Source organism: Arachis hypogaea, chromosome 6 (genome assembly GCF_003086295.3).
Source record: "Arachis hypogaea cultivar Tifrunner chromosome 6, arahy.Tifrunner.gnm2.J5K5, whole genome shotgun sequence".
NCBI classification, from domain to species: Eukaryota; Viridiplantae; Streptophyta; class Magnoliopsida; order Fabales; family Fabaceae; genus Arachis; species Arachis hypogaea.
In genome coordinates this window covers 113,227,441-113,244,891 of record NC_092041.1, presented here as the reverse complement: position 1 = coordinate 113,244,891, position 17,451 = coordinate 113,227,441, and the positions used below count along the sequence as shown (strand labels likewise).

The 17,451-nt window shown below is 32.9% G+C and overlaps 1 protein-coding gene across 5 annotated transcripts; it reads right to left on the bottom strand.

Annotated features, from left to right (window-relative positions):
* Positions 1–145: 145 nt before the first annotated feature.
* LOC112755842 (probable protein phosphatase 2C 59) lies at positions 146–4,979 on the bottom strand. Of its 5 annotated transcripts, none has more exons than XM_029293727.2 (10): positions 4,870–4,970; positions 4,660–4,754; positions 4,225–4,548; positions 3,516–3,643; positions 2,732–2,830; positions 2,467–2,625; positions 1,958–2,044; positions 1,786–1,877; positions 1,324–1,398; positions 146–685 (listed from the first exon to the last, which is right to left on the bottom strand). In XM_029293727.2, exons 3-10 carry the CDS (start codon positions 4,305–4,307, stop codon positions 527–529), a joined length of 882 nt encoding a protein of 293 aa, XP_029149560.1. In that variant the 5' UTR covers positions 4,308–4,548; positions 4,660–4,754; positions 4,870–4,970; the 3' UTR covers positions 146–526. The 5 variants fall into 5 exon arrangements, with proteins under 5 accessions (XP_029149560.1, XP_029149559.1, XP_029149561.1 ...); XM_029293726.2 differs by having other exon boundaries at positions 4,668–4,754; XM_029293728.2 differs by lacking the exon at positions 4,660–4,754 and having other exon boundaries at positions 4,870–4,979.
* Positions 4,980–17,451: the final 12,472 nt, after the last annotated feature.

Genomic DNA, 17,451 nt, shown 5'->3' with positions numbered 1-17,451 from the left:
AATGGCATAGTCTTCCCCTTCACCTAAAAGTCTCATGTTCGAATCCCACCGGTTGCAACTGATCGAAAAAATCTCTTAGCTGTTGAGTTGCAATGGTAACTAATAAGTTATGACTGGGAAAACCCAACGCACAAACAAATGAAAGGATTCTTAACATGATATTTTTCTTTATATGTTTGAGAATAAAGGGGATCAGCAGCAAGATCAGACACCAAATTTACATACAACGCGTGTGTTTGTGTGTGCGTGTGTGCAATTAAAACTCTGTCCACACTTTTTACACAACAATCTCTCCTAGCTACAAATACGAACCAATTGTGGAAGTAAGAAATTCTGAAATAAAATATCTATGCTAGAGGACCATAGTAGGTGAGTCTTCAAATTAATTTTTCTAATTCTTGCATGGCACACAGCTAAAATGGAATATGCCTATGATCAAAATATGATAGAACAGATTTTGCCATTTGTCACATCTCCACTGCACCAACTACCAACTATGCACTACCCTTTGTGTCCAAGAGACGCTTTAGCCGGAGCTAGTACCAGAAGCAGCGCCTTGGTTCGTCAAGAAACGAACCACAACACAAGTAATGTTGTCGGAACTACCTCTCTGATATGCTTCTTGCATCAACTTCTTTGCCGCCTCCTCTGCATCATCTATTTTCTTTATCATTGCAACAGCTTCCTGAATCATGGGTTTGAATTCTTGGTGTTATATCAAAGTCTTTATCAGATACAATTGTGTTAATTGAACATGGTGGTTTAAACACCCATTTGAGACAAATTGAAAAAAATAAAAAACTGGTATTCAGTTATACAGATATGCGATGATCACAGTTCAAGTAAGTGCGAATTTCAGTTATGTAACGTTGCATCGACATATTGGCATCACTGTGTGTCTGTTTTCAATTAAGTCATGCTAACACATAACAAAAATTTACACCTATTTATTCACACTTTGTATTGTTCTTTACTCGAACTGACAACTAATTTTCCTGAACATTAGGTTTTGTAAGTCAACCTACCTTTACAGCAGAGAGAACTCAATAGCAATAAAACCAAGAGTAGATAGAGATAGATTCAGACCTTTCTCTCCAATTTAAATAGTAGTTTTTAACATGAAATCATTTCTGGTAGGTTCTCATCTAATTGGTGTAGGTATTTGATTCTTTGGAAGAGAAGATATTAACCTTCCCCACAACATGGCACCAAAAACTAATTATGTAGCTTCTTGATATAACTCATTTATATGTTTTAGAACATATGGAAATGTGCTAGTAATCAAAGAGAGTTAAGGTAGAAGAAATGAAAATCACTTCAAACCTCGTTGGAGACAACATCCCATAGCCCGTCACTGGCCAAGATAAGAAACTCGAGAGAGCTATCAACTTTTTCTTCCTGCAATATCACAAACAAATTAGTAACCAGAATATAGAGAGGCAAACAGAGGTCAAGGTTTAAAAGCCAGGTAGCGATGATAAAGACCAGTCGGGAGACAATTTTTTTATGCAGAGATCTGTATTACACGATTCTTATTGTTAGTAGCACTTTTCCTTAAAGAACTATAAAAATGTTTGCATATTTACATTGATTGAAAGATTCACAACACTCTTTTCAGAAACATCAAATCTTGTTCGAAACAGAATTTTCTTTATTCAATCTACAGGCAGGATGCTTTTCGATGTGAACCGTATATATAATATATTACACTAAGTTATGCACTGTATATGGATACGAACAGAGATAAAACTATGAATATAAGAAATACTGGAATTCGAAGCACACCTGGATTTCTGGATCAGCAACAACATACTGTTTCAGAAGTCTATCACCGAAAGCACGAGAAACGGCAAGAACGCCACCAACTCTCCAGGTTCCTGTAAGTGAAGTTTTCAAAGATATAAACAATATGAATCTATAAATCAATTCATGAATGCTAACTATAATAAGACCTTACCAGCCCACATAACAAAGCCACCAGCATTTTCAATCCTTTGCCTCTCGTCCGTTTGGTCCGGCTTGTGATCTCGGGAAACAGCTATGGCTAAAGGGAAAAATGAGAGAAGTAAAACAAGTAAAATATTTTAATTAATCATTTAATATAAGAAGGTTGGAGTGATTCTCTCTTGCACAAAAAATTACGACAAGCAAATGAAGAGCCCACACACCATACAAATGTTACCACAAAGGTGCACTATTGCATGTAATCTTGTAATCTAGTGTCTCAGGATAGAAATACAGAGAAGCTCAGACACATCAATTTGGAGAACGGTAGATACAAAAACACAAGCAAATTGTTTCTTTCCTAAGACAAAATTTGTCATATTTTCTATCCATCCCAAAACTCGAGACAATAGAAAGGGACATAGTATTTCTGTATCTTACATCTGAGACACTTACCAAACACATCCTAAAAGAACATATATACATGAATATGGAGCTAATACCTATTATTATTACTCTTACCATTTCCACCCCTGCATATAACAGCTCTAGAGTCCCCGACATTAGCAACGAGCAAACGGTCACCAACTAGAATGGCAGTGGAAGCAGTTGATCCAGCATCTCTGTTTTGGTTATTTTCTGATTTCAGAAATTCAGAGTCTGTGTGGTTATATGCATCAGCTGCAAACAAGAACAATTTTGCAAGTGAACACAACAGTTATTCTCAGGATTTAGCAAACTTTAAGAAAACACCAGAAGAAGGCTATGCTGATTTTTTTCCTCTGACCTATTGCAGATTTAGTGTCGGAAATGAATTTTGGATGTCTGAGCAAATTACTAAATAGATGTTGTTTGACATACTCGGCAGCACGAGCACCACCGTGACCTGAAAGTTATAAACACCAGAGTTAAAGCTACCTTCTAAAGTTTTTAGTAGATAAAGAATGGTAGCATCATATGTTATAACTTGTATATTTAGTCTCTAGGAAATAAATGCTACATTCTTTAAATGTTAGAAAAGAAATAATATCCATCGTCAAAAAATGAAACATTTTGGACTCTGTAATTGCTCCTATAACAAATAAACAAGTGTTCTACAGTCACAATAAAGAATACAAGAACAAGTAAAAGACATCGGTGAAGGATCAAGAAATTATGCACAAAGACAGATAGAAGAGAAACTTTGATAGAGATTTCCATCAGAGGGTGTGATATCAGTAACTTATGTACAGAAGGACCCAAGAGATTAGAACAAAACCAAGAAATTATATGCATAAAGATAAAGATGATATGGCTTAAAATAAAGGACAGAAAAACGACAAGAAACGGCTATGAATTTTGTACGAATGCACAAGCACAGAAGAATCTGTATAGTGCACCATTAAGTTACATGGAACAGTTAATTTCCCAATATTTTGAAGAGGGAAAATCCAGGGACTGAAACACTAAACACAAAGCAAAATTAATTTCGACTGAAACAAACTTTTGAGGGGGAAAATGGTAATAGGAATGAAGACAGCAAGGTTAGAACTTAGAATGAAATGAATATGAGAGAACAAGGTTAAACATACCATCAAAAACTCCGAAAAGGCCAACGATTTCACCATCCACACCATCAATTCTAGTCTCATAAAAATCTTCCATCGAAGATCTCTTGCCCGGAGAGCTAGCATACCCGTAGCTGAATTTTCCATTCTGACTGCAGATACAAATCATAACAGATTACATCAAAATCATTGAAACCAACTATGACCATTGAGCTATAGTGATATAGTAAACATATCCATTATTATTGATTACTGTAACAATAACAATCTCCACAGAACAACAACTGTAACATTATCCCCCTAAAAAATTCGTTGATGATAAGATACACAAAATCAAGTTCAAGAACATGAACCAATAGTAATTATTAAAGCAAAAAAGCAAGAAGTGGACAATCAGTATTCAAGAGAAATAAATATTGACCAGTACTTTATCAACTAAGGCTAATAAATTTGCTTAGTGAGACATGATTATAACAGTTACGAATCTTCATAGCACCACAAGAAGGAGTACTAGAAAAACCAAGGACACACATAACATTAACCAAAAACAAAAAAATTCATCAGAGACTACCAAAATATCATTAAATACCAGTCAAGCAGCAACAACAATAACAACAAAAAAAATTATAACTAAACATTAAAACCAACCAATGAAAAGTTACAAAAAAAAAAAAAGAATAGTGACCTAATTCTTAAATTCTAGAAAGATCTAAACAAAAGATGAGGTATTCACCTGAGTCCTCCACCACTCACGGGTGAATCTTCTGCTGCATGAACCTGACTTGAAGATGTCAAAACTGAATTGAGGTACCCCATGTGTTCCAGGTTGAATTTTTCAGGGCCCTTAGAAACTAATCCCCTTTCTGAAGCCGATGCACAAACAAAAAATGGAAAACCAAAATAGAAATAGAAATAAAAAATAATAATAATGAAGGAACAATAACAGTATAGCGTGTGACAGCTTTTTTCTTGCGTGCCAAAGGTTCCAGATTATCATAACATTAGTGGGGTAGGGTCATTTTTTTTTTTTTGGGAATCACTGACTTCCAAGTTTAACCTGCACACAAAACCCCACAAAGAAGAAATGTGAAATTAATTTCACATTTTTTTTAAATTGAAAAAAATATATATATAATAAATAAGTGAATTTTCTAAAAAAGGCACAAACTTTGTTACCCATGAGACGGGGGAAAATGGAAAAGAGTTGAGAGTTTGTGTAGATAGATCTTGCGATTTTTGTTGGGTGAAGGTAGTGGAATGAAGCTAGTAATGAATCAAAAGTTGAAAAGAAGAGAGAAAGGTTGGGAATTTGGAGAAAATTATTGAAGATTGGAAAAGGACGCAATAATTGATATTTAGAGAGAGAAAATAGCAGTACCTGAGGAAGGAGGAGAGAGAGAGAGAGATTAAAGGGAGAAAACGACGAGAAAAGGAGGTAGAGTGGATTCTGTTTCATATTTAGTTGGAGCTACTTCATTTAACAAATTCAGTTACACTTATACTGGATAATTACTACGTCATAATTTTCTTTAAAATTCTTTCTTTTCTTTTTATATATATAATTTTATAAGTACTTTTAGTATTTTATCTTGAAAAAATGCTATAAGTATATTTTTTTTAATAAAGTTAAACAATAAAATTTGAGTGAGGAGATAAATAAAAATGATAAAAATAATTTTTGTTGATATTAAACTAATTTAATTGATAAAAAAATTTATAAGTGTAGTATTTTTTATTTTTTGTCATTATAAATTTTAGAATTTTGTATTTAATCATATTCGTATAAAAATTAAACAAATTCTAGAGTGTTTGAGATGATTCTATATAATTTTGGAAATATGTTTGATATACATACAAGTCTTTTTGGTATAAAAGTTCATATAAGTTGGTTCAAATCCAACAAAAATAACTCTCAATTTAGATTGCGTGTAAATATGCGCTTCCCCAACTCTTGAATAGCGCAAACGGTTCTTCTCCTTCAATAAAAAACGCAACGCTCAAAATTCAAACAAGGATCAAAATCTCTCAAAAATCTCTCAAAATCATCGCGAAAGTGAAGGAAGTTGCGAAAAGGTGAATTTGAAAAGAATTATGAGAAAATAAAATAAAAAGATGATAATGAAGAAGAAGCAGCAGAAGATGAGGAAGAGGAAGAGGAAGAGTTTTGAATTATGCAGAATTTATCAGTATACATACACCGAAAATTCATAAACAATACATTTAAATATCTTCGTGTAACACCAAAATTTACTGCAAATATAAAAAAATGTTTCCTCTAATGCTGCATTTTTTCTTCTTTTTTTTTTTCCTTATTTCTTTCATTCTTTTAGTTGAATGAATGTAAGTTCATCATCTTCCAAGTGATTTTGCAGCATTATGTGTTTCTTCTTCTTTTTTGTTTGATTTTTTTGTTTTTATTCTTGTTAAGAGAGTAAAACAAAAAGAAACTTGAGAAGGTAAAACAAAAAGGAAAAGATGAATAAGAAAAAAAGAAGAAGATGGTGATGATAATGAAAAAAAAGAAGAAGCAGCAGAAGATGGGGAGGAGAGAGAAGAAGAGTTTTGAATTATGCAAAACTTATCAGTACACATACACCGAAAATTCATAAACAATGCACTTAAATATCTTCGTATTATACCGAAATTTGCTGTAAATATAGAAAAATATTTCCTCTAATGCTACATGTTTTTTCTTCTTCTTTTTCTTATTTCTTTCTTTCTTTTAGTTGAATGAATGTAAGTTTATCTTCTTCCAAGTAATTTTGCAGCATTATGTATTTCTTCTTCTTTGTTTGATTTTTTTTGTTTTTATTATTGTTAAGAGAGTATAACAAGAAGAAACTTGAAAAGGTAAAAAAAAAAGAAGATGGTGATGATGATGAAAAAGAAGAAGAAGAAGCAATAGACGATGAGGAGGAGGGAGAAGAAGAGTTTTGAATTATGCAGAATTTATCAGTACACATACACCGAAAATTTTTAAACAATACACTTAAATATCTTCGTGTTACACCAAAATTTGCTGCAAATACAGAAAAAATATTTTCTTTAATGCAGAACTCTTACATTATATTCAATTCAAACCATCAACGATGAACAACAATTTTCACAAACAAAAACAATATTATTCATCTACAGAATCATAAACTACTAACAAAAACATTAATTAGAATCGAACCACACCTCAACCACTTAATTAGATTCAAAACAATAATCAATTTCGTTATGATTCAATTGACAATCTGAACTTGAATCATTCATTATCTCCAACAACGAGATAATTGTTCAAAATTGATTTTAGAGCTTGATTTCAAAAACTTAGAGAACGAATGAAGAGAAATGCAGAAAACGCAGAGATAGAAGAGAACGTAGATCGAAAACGTTAAGATTACTTGTTTTTTTTTTTGGTGACTTGAAGATTACTTGTTTAATTCTACTAATAAGGGACGAGAATAACAATAAGTTTCATAAATTAATTGTTTTCTCTCTACTAAATAAAACCTCACTAAATTGTTTGTCACTGGATGTTTCTTTATTGATGATAGAAGAATTATTGGAGCAGCATTTGATGGTTTTATCTTCTCAATTGCAGATAGTTTTAATTTTGAGTTTTGTGTATATAAGTAACCACTAGCAAGATATTCGCGATGTATGCGGATAATACAGATGCAGACTATAATGACATAAATATATATTTATATTTTATATTTTATTTGGTATAGAAAATAAAAGAGATTTTGTATAGTCTAAAAAATTTTATTTAAATTTTGAAAAAAAATGGAAAGAACTTCTAAAAAAAAAACTAATAAAGTTTATGCAATGTTTTTGTTCATAACTGAAAATGTGATGAATTGAATATTAGGTAAAAATAATTGGTATATATTTTTATCAGTTTGATTGATTAAGATTTGATTTGTATTAAATATAAACATTTAGAATGAGTCTAAAGAAATAGGTAACAAAAAATGAAATGAATTTCTAACCGTGTAAAAACTACAAAAATGATATAGGTTTGTTGTAATAGAGGTAAAAAAAATAGTTAGAATGATATAACTAGAATAAACCATGTAAGTCTTAATCTTCTGTGATGATAGGATATGTTATGTGGCAAGATTGGTCGTATTTAATATTCATGATATGGATGTTCTTGCTGGATCTGCAAGATTGAGAATAATATAAGAAAATTACTGATTATTATATAAATTCTGTAAAAAAAAATTTGGTCAAAAGTATTATCATGGTCGACAATAAATTAAAGTTGGAGCAATATTAGATGAGGGAAAAGAATAGGTTTGTATAGGGACCATGGATGTATATAGAAATGAGATGATAAAGAAAAAAATACTTCAAGTTGAATCCATTGTCATATATTTCTGAAGACTTCGAGATAAACAACATTCTCTGTGTTGTTAGTGTTTTCATCATGAGCAATTAAAATTTTCAAACTTTTTTTATTTGTGACTCTTGAGATGGCAACATAAAGTTGGCCATGTGTAAACACTGGTTTTTTCAATAGCAATCTAACGTAGTCCAACGATTGTCCTTGACTTTTGTTTATTGTCATTGCGTAAGATAGCATAAAAGGAAATTGTTTCCTTTGGAATCTAAATGGTATCCTTACATTTGATGGTGTGAGTGTTATTCTAGAAATCAAGACCTTATCGAGACAGTGGTTAGAATTCAATAACTTTGCCTCGATAACTTTATCCCCAAGTCTTGTAATTATCAACCTGGTACCGTTGCAAAACCCTAATTAGTGATCAATGTTTCTGATAAGCATAACAGGACAACCGACCTTTAGCTTGAATTCATGATTTGGAAGCCCTGAGCACTTAAGTGTTGCTAAAAATTCTAGTGTGTGGATGCCTTCAATTTCATTGCTACCTCCTTCGGACAGAGACTTATTGGAACTAACATAGGTTCTACACTGATTGTGTTTATTGCAATCATGTAATCATTTACCTCATCTACAACATGAATTGTAGGAGCTAAAATAGCTCAACCTTTCAAGTGACTTTTGTTAGCCATGTCAGCAATGTAATAAAAATAGATTGCTTTAATCATTGCTTGTACAGGATCATTATAATTAATGATAAGCAATTCATAAGATATGTTAATCATGTTTCATCCACCACATGTTCCTTCAGATGTTCCGTCGCCGAACTGAAAAATCCATTCAGCAAATTGCTTTAAATCTTCTACTGGAGTATTTGTTGTCATACCTTGCAGTCGCATGTTTACAGTGAGCTTTAATATTTCACAATGCTACCATAGATATGATGATTTTAAAGACGCATATGATGTCTTGTCTTGTTCCTTTTGGGATCATTGGTAAGATTTGTCTAAAATCCCCACCAAAAATAATTCTTTTTCCCCTAAAAGGCAATTTTGGGTTCTGATCATCTTTGAACCTCATCAAATCTCTCATCGTCTCATCCAGTGCCTTGAAGCAAAATTTGCTCATCATAGGAGCTTTGTCCCAAATTATAAGTTTAGTTGTTACAATTAATTATGCTAATAGACTTTCTTGCTTGATGTTGCAAGTTGAGAACTCATCTGGAGTTAATGTATGGCAAACTTAGAACGTGCAGTCCGACCTCTAGGTAGCAACAGAGAGGCAATGCCTCTAGATGCAACAGTTAAGACTAGTTGTCCCTTTGATCTTAGTGCTGAAACTAAAGTTTTCCAAAGAAAATTCTTTTCTTGTACCTCCATGGCCATACAAAAAGAATACACGTCCATGTTGACTTTCTGTAGCGTTGATGATCTTATCATAAACCCTTCTTTGCTCTACAGTTAATTTGGAGAGGCACTCGTTGTGTTGCTTTGCTAATGTAAGACGATCATAATTTAACTCATCAAAGATCATTTTGTTTCACGTTCTGAGATGATTAGTATCTCTCGATGGAAATGGCATGGTCAAAAAATTTCGCAAGATTTTTCCATTACTGTTCAAGATTTGCTCGATCTCAATCAACGTTAAATTCTTTAATTCTTCATCACTCAAAGCTAGATCTGAAATGTTGAGACGGTAAAAATATCATTTACTATTTTATACGAAAATTAATGGTAGATAAAAGAAAGACAACAAAAACATGTAAGCAACATTTTAAAGATTTTAAATTTAATTAAAAAGTTATTTATTGCAATCGTTTTCTTACCATATAGGCCAAACATGACTCTATGATCATGCAAAATTCCATCGCTTAATAGCATGGCTGTTTTTTCCCAAACAGCTTCAGGTCGCACCATTGAGTTAGACCACAATAGAGTCGCAAACAACCTTTGCAAATAATGGCCCGAGCCCCAATGACTTGCTTCCTCAATAGCATCGATGTATTCTTTGTCGTCATCATGCAAGCCACGTGCATAGCATGCATCTCAAATTATGAGTAAATAACACCATTGTAAGTCCGAATGTCTGCATAGCTTGTTGGTCCCTTTACAATATTTAACAACAACCTTAAATAATATATAGCTCACCAGATGATGGTGGAATAAAGATCATCCTTCCAACGATGATTTCCAGACAAACTTGCTTGGAAACTCATTGTAGGTTAGTTCTCTAGCTATAGCATATTCTTTGTTAGTTGTAAACCAAGCTAAAAACATGGACTCTTTAGCAGTCGCCTTTGCAACAGCTCCAAGTAATGATTCGTCATATGTAAACACAACAGGTTGTTGATCTAGCAAATGAAAGCTAAGCCTTTCCACAGATGGATTCCTGCAGTGAATGTCATAGGAAAATATCCTCCAAGCAGCTTTACAGGGAGATATATATCGGTAATCGTAAAACATTTTCACTTTATCAACTTCTTAAGTTGGTTTTTCACCAGTGGAGTTTGTGCAAAAAGAGGTTGTGACACGATCACTCCCTTTGTTTATATATTTGAATAAATACTTGATAGATCTTGACTGGTTACACCATTCGACGTTAATGTGAGCACAATACTTCAGTAACAACAATCTATTATGTGGCACGACATACCTGTTGTCAAGATAAATTCCTGATACTTCGACTGTGCATCCATTATTTTGACGCCTATAAACTGGGTAACCATCTTCGTCTACCATGGTAACTTCATTAAACTTCTAAGGGAAATGATGTATGCAATGCCCTTCCTCCATGCAAGGCGAAGTTGACCTGCTAATACCACATGGACCATGGAGCATAAAACTCTTCACAGCTTCATAATATGCATCGTTCACATTAGGATCCAGAATTTTAGCACAAATAATTTTGTCTATATCTGCTAGGGTTAGATATTTATCTTGTTCATGCAAGAATAGTAATATATGTGCGTACGGGAGTCCCTGCTTTTGAGATTCTATTGTATAGATAACTGAAAAAAATGGAAGAAATTCAATCTTATTAACATCACTAATTTCAAATGATGAAGTGTTTTCACACATGGTAGCAATAAAAATCCGAAAGATGTATTTAAGTTGCATACCTGCTTTTGTCGCACCGAATAATTTGTTGTATCTATGGTTCTTAATCATCTTTCCCAATTTTACTTTGAATAGTCTACAAACCATATCTGGTCTGTCCTCTGGTTTGACTTTATGCTTAGCACAGTACCATTGTATTTCGTCCCATTGTCAATTGCAAGTAAAAGTCACGAATAAATCTGGATAACCAACGCATCTGTATATTGCCATGGCGTCTTGATAATTTTGTATCATGTATCTTGACCCACTAGTAAATGTTGCTGACAGTATAATTCTCTTTCCTTTTGATTATTTTAATCCACTGACCTCTGGATATTTATTTTCACATTTGTGTGTGATAAAGCAGACTTGATGAAGTTGTAATTGTGATTAATTGACATCAAATGAGAAGTGAAGTCACACTGTGCAAAAATAGCTTTATCAGGCTTCTATGCATAGTGTCATAGCCATCCTTCTCTTATTTGGCATTTAAAGTGATGTTAAACAAATAGAAATATAATAGAAAATGGCCAGTTAAAACCAATCTTTGTTTTTTTAGAGAGAAAAGTAGTTGCTAATTTGTTTTTCTGATGCCACCAGGTTAGTACCAAAAGTTTATATTAAATTTAAGACTTTTTTCATGGTCTTTGTTTGGTAACAAATTCAATCTCAGTAAAAAAGTTAACATTATCCCATTTTAATTGTTAATGAAAATGTTGTCTCAAAGTGGTGTGTCATAAGTTGCTTGTTGTATATACCCTACATCCCTTGCAACTACTTCATTCAATTATTTTGATCACCAACTACTGTTAAAAGTCAACTGCTTTTACAAAATGCTGATACAAAAATAATAAACGTTTTCTATGTAGCCATTATGTTACATGAAGTTTCTTTGTTAACTTATAACTAAAGAACATAATTGGTCGGATAGTCAAGTAATTTAATGCAATAATCATGCATATTATAAGAATTCTTTGTTTCCCATTCGTGCTTCCAAAGGTATGGTTAATTCACTCTTTTGTCACATTGATGCCTAAGGCAATCAGTAGCCCATTAACAAAAAAAAAAAATTGAGAGGATTCTTTGAATAAATACTAAAGCATTTCATAATTTGAACTAATTCATGTATATTGTTAACTTTATTCTCTTACAAAGGGAGCTGGATAAATAGTAAACTAATGGAAGCATGTTATAAAAATTAGAGGGACATTAGTCCAACCAAGATGTAAATCTCATTTATGCATGTGGTGAAAAAGTAGTCATTCATGGGCTCATATACAAATAATATATTGTTTGCTAGTAAACTGTAGCAACCACAAAATCTGAAACTAATTTAACACTTTCTTTACAGACATGTCTTGTTTAGTAGCTTTAGTGTTTCCTCTGCATTCTATTTTTGCCACTTATTACAGAGCCATGTTCTAAATAAACCTCGCATTAAATTAATTCTGTATCAAAATTTATGGTGAGTGGCATATAAGGAGAAATCCAGTTTCTATGAGCCTTTCCAGAAAAATGACAGATTCTATGACATGAAGTTCCCTTTATTATGTTGCATTTTGCCTCAAATTTACTTCAACAAACAATCTATGACATTGACTAAAGCATCCATTTTTTAACCCATCTTCATGTGTTATGATTCAAGCATAAAGTGAGTGACTTTAAGTGACAATGCTGAGTAATTCATTTAAGGCGAGTGCAACAACATTAATTCATATTAGTTCATAGCAACCAAAGCATTAAATTACATGATATTGTAGTAGATGTATAATAGGAAAGATGCATTAACATGCCACTACATAATTAGCTTTAATATATACCTTGTACTACTAATAAGGATGCCTAGACCATGTGATTAATCACTAACGACATAAACTAAAGACTAATATGAGACATGCACCATGCTTAGTGAAAGAGTATCTTATGCAGAAGATGCCATTTTCAACGCCAATAATTTGGAACCAACCTTCATATGTCAGCAAAAAAGGAAAGTGAAAGAGAATAGTGTAACCACTCGAAGAATCCATCCTCATGACCCAATCAAGTGACTTTAGCAGAGAGGATGGATATTAAAAATGAAACATTAGTGAGCAGCTATGATGTTTCCACCTTTCAGCAACGATTGATACAAATTCATAGCTGCTAAGCTTTGCTCTCCAGTAGCGAGATGTGCAGCGGACATTCAAGATGGTTGAAGCATCAGCAAGGTGGAATATGTCTAAGAGAACCTCGTTAAGGAGTTTTGGTAGGGGAAGAGAAACTGGAAGAATATTACTCATCCTTTTTGAAATATAGGGATCGTACAAATTAGATTTGTGGGAGTGGAAAGATATGAGAGTTTGGGATAGAAGTTTTAGTTGAGTATGAGATGTGTTCCTCTACTGTGAGGACTGGTCTTCATTTATAAAGGAGTATATAGGAGTTTTGCTTTAATGACATGATTGGATTTTTTATATGCATTTACCCAATTCAATTTTCTTTAAATTCAAGTATACATATATTGATGAGTCTTTTTTAGGTAATATTGGAGGTTGACAAATAAACTATATCTCACATCAAATAGTGAGAATAGCTTTCAGCTTTACTATTGTCAGTGGAGTCAGAGTTTGTGAAGCAAATTTAAGTGAGGCAAGGAATCCCTTAAAGATCTTCTAATGCTCATTCAGTAAATAGTGTTTTGGCATGTTCCATTTTTAGCAATCAATGCACTTTTCATACACTGTTGACATCTTGTATTTTATGCTCACACTGATCTTGAAATGATGATGGTAAAATACATGGAGAGTAAGTAGAGGTTTATTATTTGCAAAAGCAAGAAGATGAAATCTCAGCATTTTCAGGGCATATCTTGATACAATAAAGAGAAGTTTTAATTTTAGCTACAAATATAATTAAAGATAATCTCAGTGAAGGTTCATAATTAATGGTGACATGACTAACAAATCAAGCTTAAGTGTGTGTATTCTCTATTCTATCCCTCTGCTTGGTTTGTTTACTTTCTAATGAGTTCTACTTTGCAAAGAGGATAGTGTGTTTTTCATTTTGATTTTCCCTTGCCATCTAGTTCCTCTAACATAAACAGGCAAGCCCTCGATTACTTTAAAAATGTCAGACTTCCATAATAAATAGGTGAATGAACTTCTTAGAAATGACAACACATTATGAGGTAAAAATTTAAAAATCTGATTATAGGATATATAGATAATTATCTGCGTAATTAGAATGACATAAATGAAGCAACCAAAATATGATACAATTTGGCAGAGGTGTGAGTTCTTCATCCCATTCCAATGTATTTAAATTAAGTTGCATCAGTAATTGATTGAGGCATCATGCTGCTAAATTCAACTAGACTAATTGTCGAAGGTTCGAGTTTAAATTAAACAATGAAACCACAATGAAAAATCTAAAACTTAATTTGAAGTGTATTTAATTGACTCTGCACTATTGTGTCCAGGGCATTTGCTCAAAGAGTTTTTTATCAGATGAAATTGAACCACCTAAGAAATTGAACGGAATGTACAAAGTTGTTAGTTATGCAGAAGACTAGCCTAATTAACTTAGTTGAGGTACTATGAATAGCACTATTGTATATGTGGTTTAATGTATATAACAATCATACATTAAATGGAAATCCATATAGCATTACTTATATGTATTGTCCCAAGGAGCAACGTATTATTATATATTATGGATGATGAAAGTATAATGTGCTAAGAAATAATTTATTACCTGCAGTGGATATTCATGATATATGAGATGACCATAAATAATTAATGATTGAAATAATTTAGCAAAAGTAGCGCTTGCATAATCACAAAGTATAGTATGTTCTTTAAGTAGCGGTTACAGTTATTCTTATGTTTGGTATGATATTAGATTCGTCTCCTGATCAACATATGCCAAAATTAATTAAATTAGTTCCACCTATTGCCAGTTAAAACGAAATGACAATTTTGTTAAGCTAACTGTGTTCGGCAGTTGCACACCTCAACGGAAGACTTCCATCCTTGATTTTCACTAATTGATCGAAGTGTTGGATAGGGGTTAATGAGCAGTGGTTGCTATAGCTAGATTTGTGCACTTTGTTGCAGGTAATTATCTAGAACTTTGACTATCCAGAGCTGTGATTTTTTTTGGTAACTGCTACAACAATTGGTCAAATTCTAGCACATCAGTCTATTACATAATTGACTCAAAACAGAACCATATAATAATAATATTCAAACAATGTAAAAGATGCCAATAACTACATTTCAATGTCAGTTAATTCCTTTTATTTATGTAACCACAATGTCTCTAACTTCTGCAATAAGTGAATTATCCTATTCCTATTGATACTAATACTTCAGTTTTGAAGGCTAAAAAGCTTTAGTGTGTGGCAAAAATTTTCTGCAAGAACTTATTTAGTTATGATGGATCAGTTAGGCATCCTTTGAATCAAGTAACATTGCAATCATGTTAATGAACAATAAGTGCAAAGAATTTTCTGCCACATAGTAAAATAGAAAATTTAACTTGTAAGGTTGAAAGGCTTTGACAACCATAATATCTGTCGGGACATGCAGACCTTAAACCCTAACAACCGAATTAATAAAGCAAACTAATTAACCATACTGAATACATGAATCACTACTAAATTGCAGTTACTACATATACTAAGCTAGAATGCTAAGAAAACATTTGTCTCATCACAACTTCTTAAACATACAAACACTGTAACTAACATCAAAAGTTTTCAATCCAGCTTTTTTTTCCCACAATTCCTCTTAAAACTCTTGTTAGCTAATGCTTGCACATCTACAGACACACCTGCTTTTGCTGTGGACCCATCACCTGTATTAGGGGAGGACCTCTTGTCACCGTTGCTCTCAACTTCTGAATCCTATTGTTGACAAAAACTCAACAATTAGCAACTAAAACATTAGCAACCTCTTGATTAGACCCAATTATCTCTATATAAGGTGGATATCAATAAAAAAAGACATAAAAACTTCTTACCCTGGACAGAGAAACTGCCTTATGTCTATTGCTATTATCACCTGTTTCAGTTGTAGGGGTATTAGGTACATGTTGAGAACACTGCAGGAACCAAGATCATTTGAAGGTAACATATTAATTTCAACAATATACTAATCAACACAGCTCAGTTCTAGTTCCAATCGCAACATTCTATACTTACAGAAGCATCGAAAGAAGAGTTGGCAGAACCAAAACTAGACATGAGGCACTCATCATCTAAAATCTTTAAAATGCTGTATACCCCTTCCACGACATTAATATTCATGTAGGTGATGTTGAGCTTGAATAAGAACCTTTTGTCAACAATATTATCCAATTATTTAGGATACGACTCTCTTTTTTCCCACTTCTTTACATGCACATAATAATTTTTTTATCAATCCGAGAAACATACATTACAGGAGCAAAGTATTTTAAACTCCCATGAATTAGACTTACACATAACTCCTTAATTTTCTCAGCAGCCTTTCCCACCATTTGCCCTGCTTCTTTGTTCAACAAAAAGAGCTTCATACAATCGGTTCCATCAGTTACGATTACTTGCAGCCTATACCTGGAACAACATCTCACCAGCACATCACTGCTAACAATAAAAATATGGCCATATGCAACTGCATTGAATTTCATAGTTCATGATATTAAGCAGACATTAAAAAAAGCAAACAAAGATTGGACACAAAACAACTAACCTTAGCGTAGCCTTGAAGCCTACACGCCTACAATGATCACACCAATACCTATCTTTGCTCTCTAGAACTTTCTTTGGACATGTCTTACACGATGTATATGACCAGTCATCTTTACCAACCTTTAAAGACACAATGTTCCCCACAATCTAGCAGGAAGTTTCCTAAAAAAATGTTTCAAAATTAGTAACAAAACTTTACCGGCTTAAGTGATCAGTTACAAACTTCACCTGTGTCATATTAAGAACCTCCTCTATGGTGCGTATTGGGACAATGCCTGCGTTGATCTCATCTGCCACAGAGTATTGAGGCTGCGATTGAAGATGATTTATTCATTGTGAACAGGGTCCTCCTTTGCCAATCTGTAGAGATTCCAAGAAAACTCATATAACTTAATATGGTTTTTAAGTTATGTTTTATGAACTCATAACAGAGCAGCAATTTGGGCACTCTAGAGACACACATTTTTTTTGAAATCAATAACTTCGAAAAGGTTTGGAGTGAAGTAACATTTGGAGACATAGTAAGTACTTTGAACATTCACAGAATTTAAGTATACATTCAACTTAAAGAGCTGAACAACCATTATGAAAGGCTCCCCATCATCTCGTTCGAGGTGTGGAAGCACTTGGTCCACCAATTCCCTAAACAATGTACATTTATTCTTATGCTTCCTAGAATGAAAGGCATAATACAACTCTAACAGTATTTTTGGACACTTAATATCCAGCATATGCCTGAATTAAATGACTGCAAAACAGAAACAAAATGTACAACTAAAAGAAGAGAGAAAATAGTAAATATTACTTTAGGTCTTCCAACTG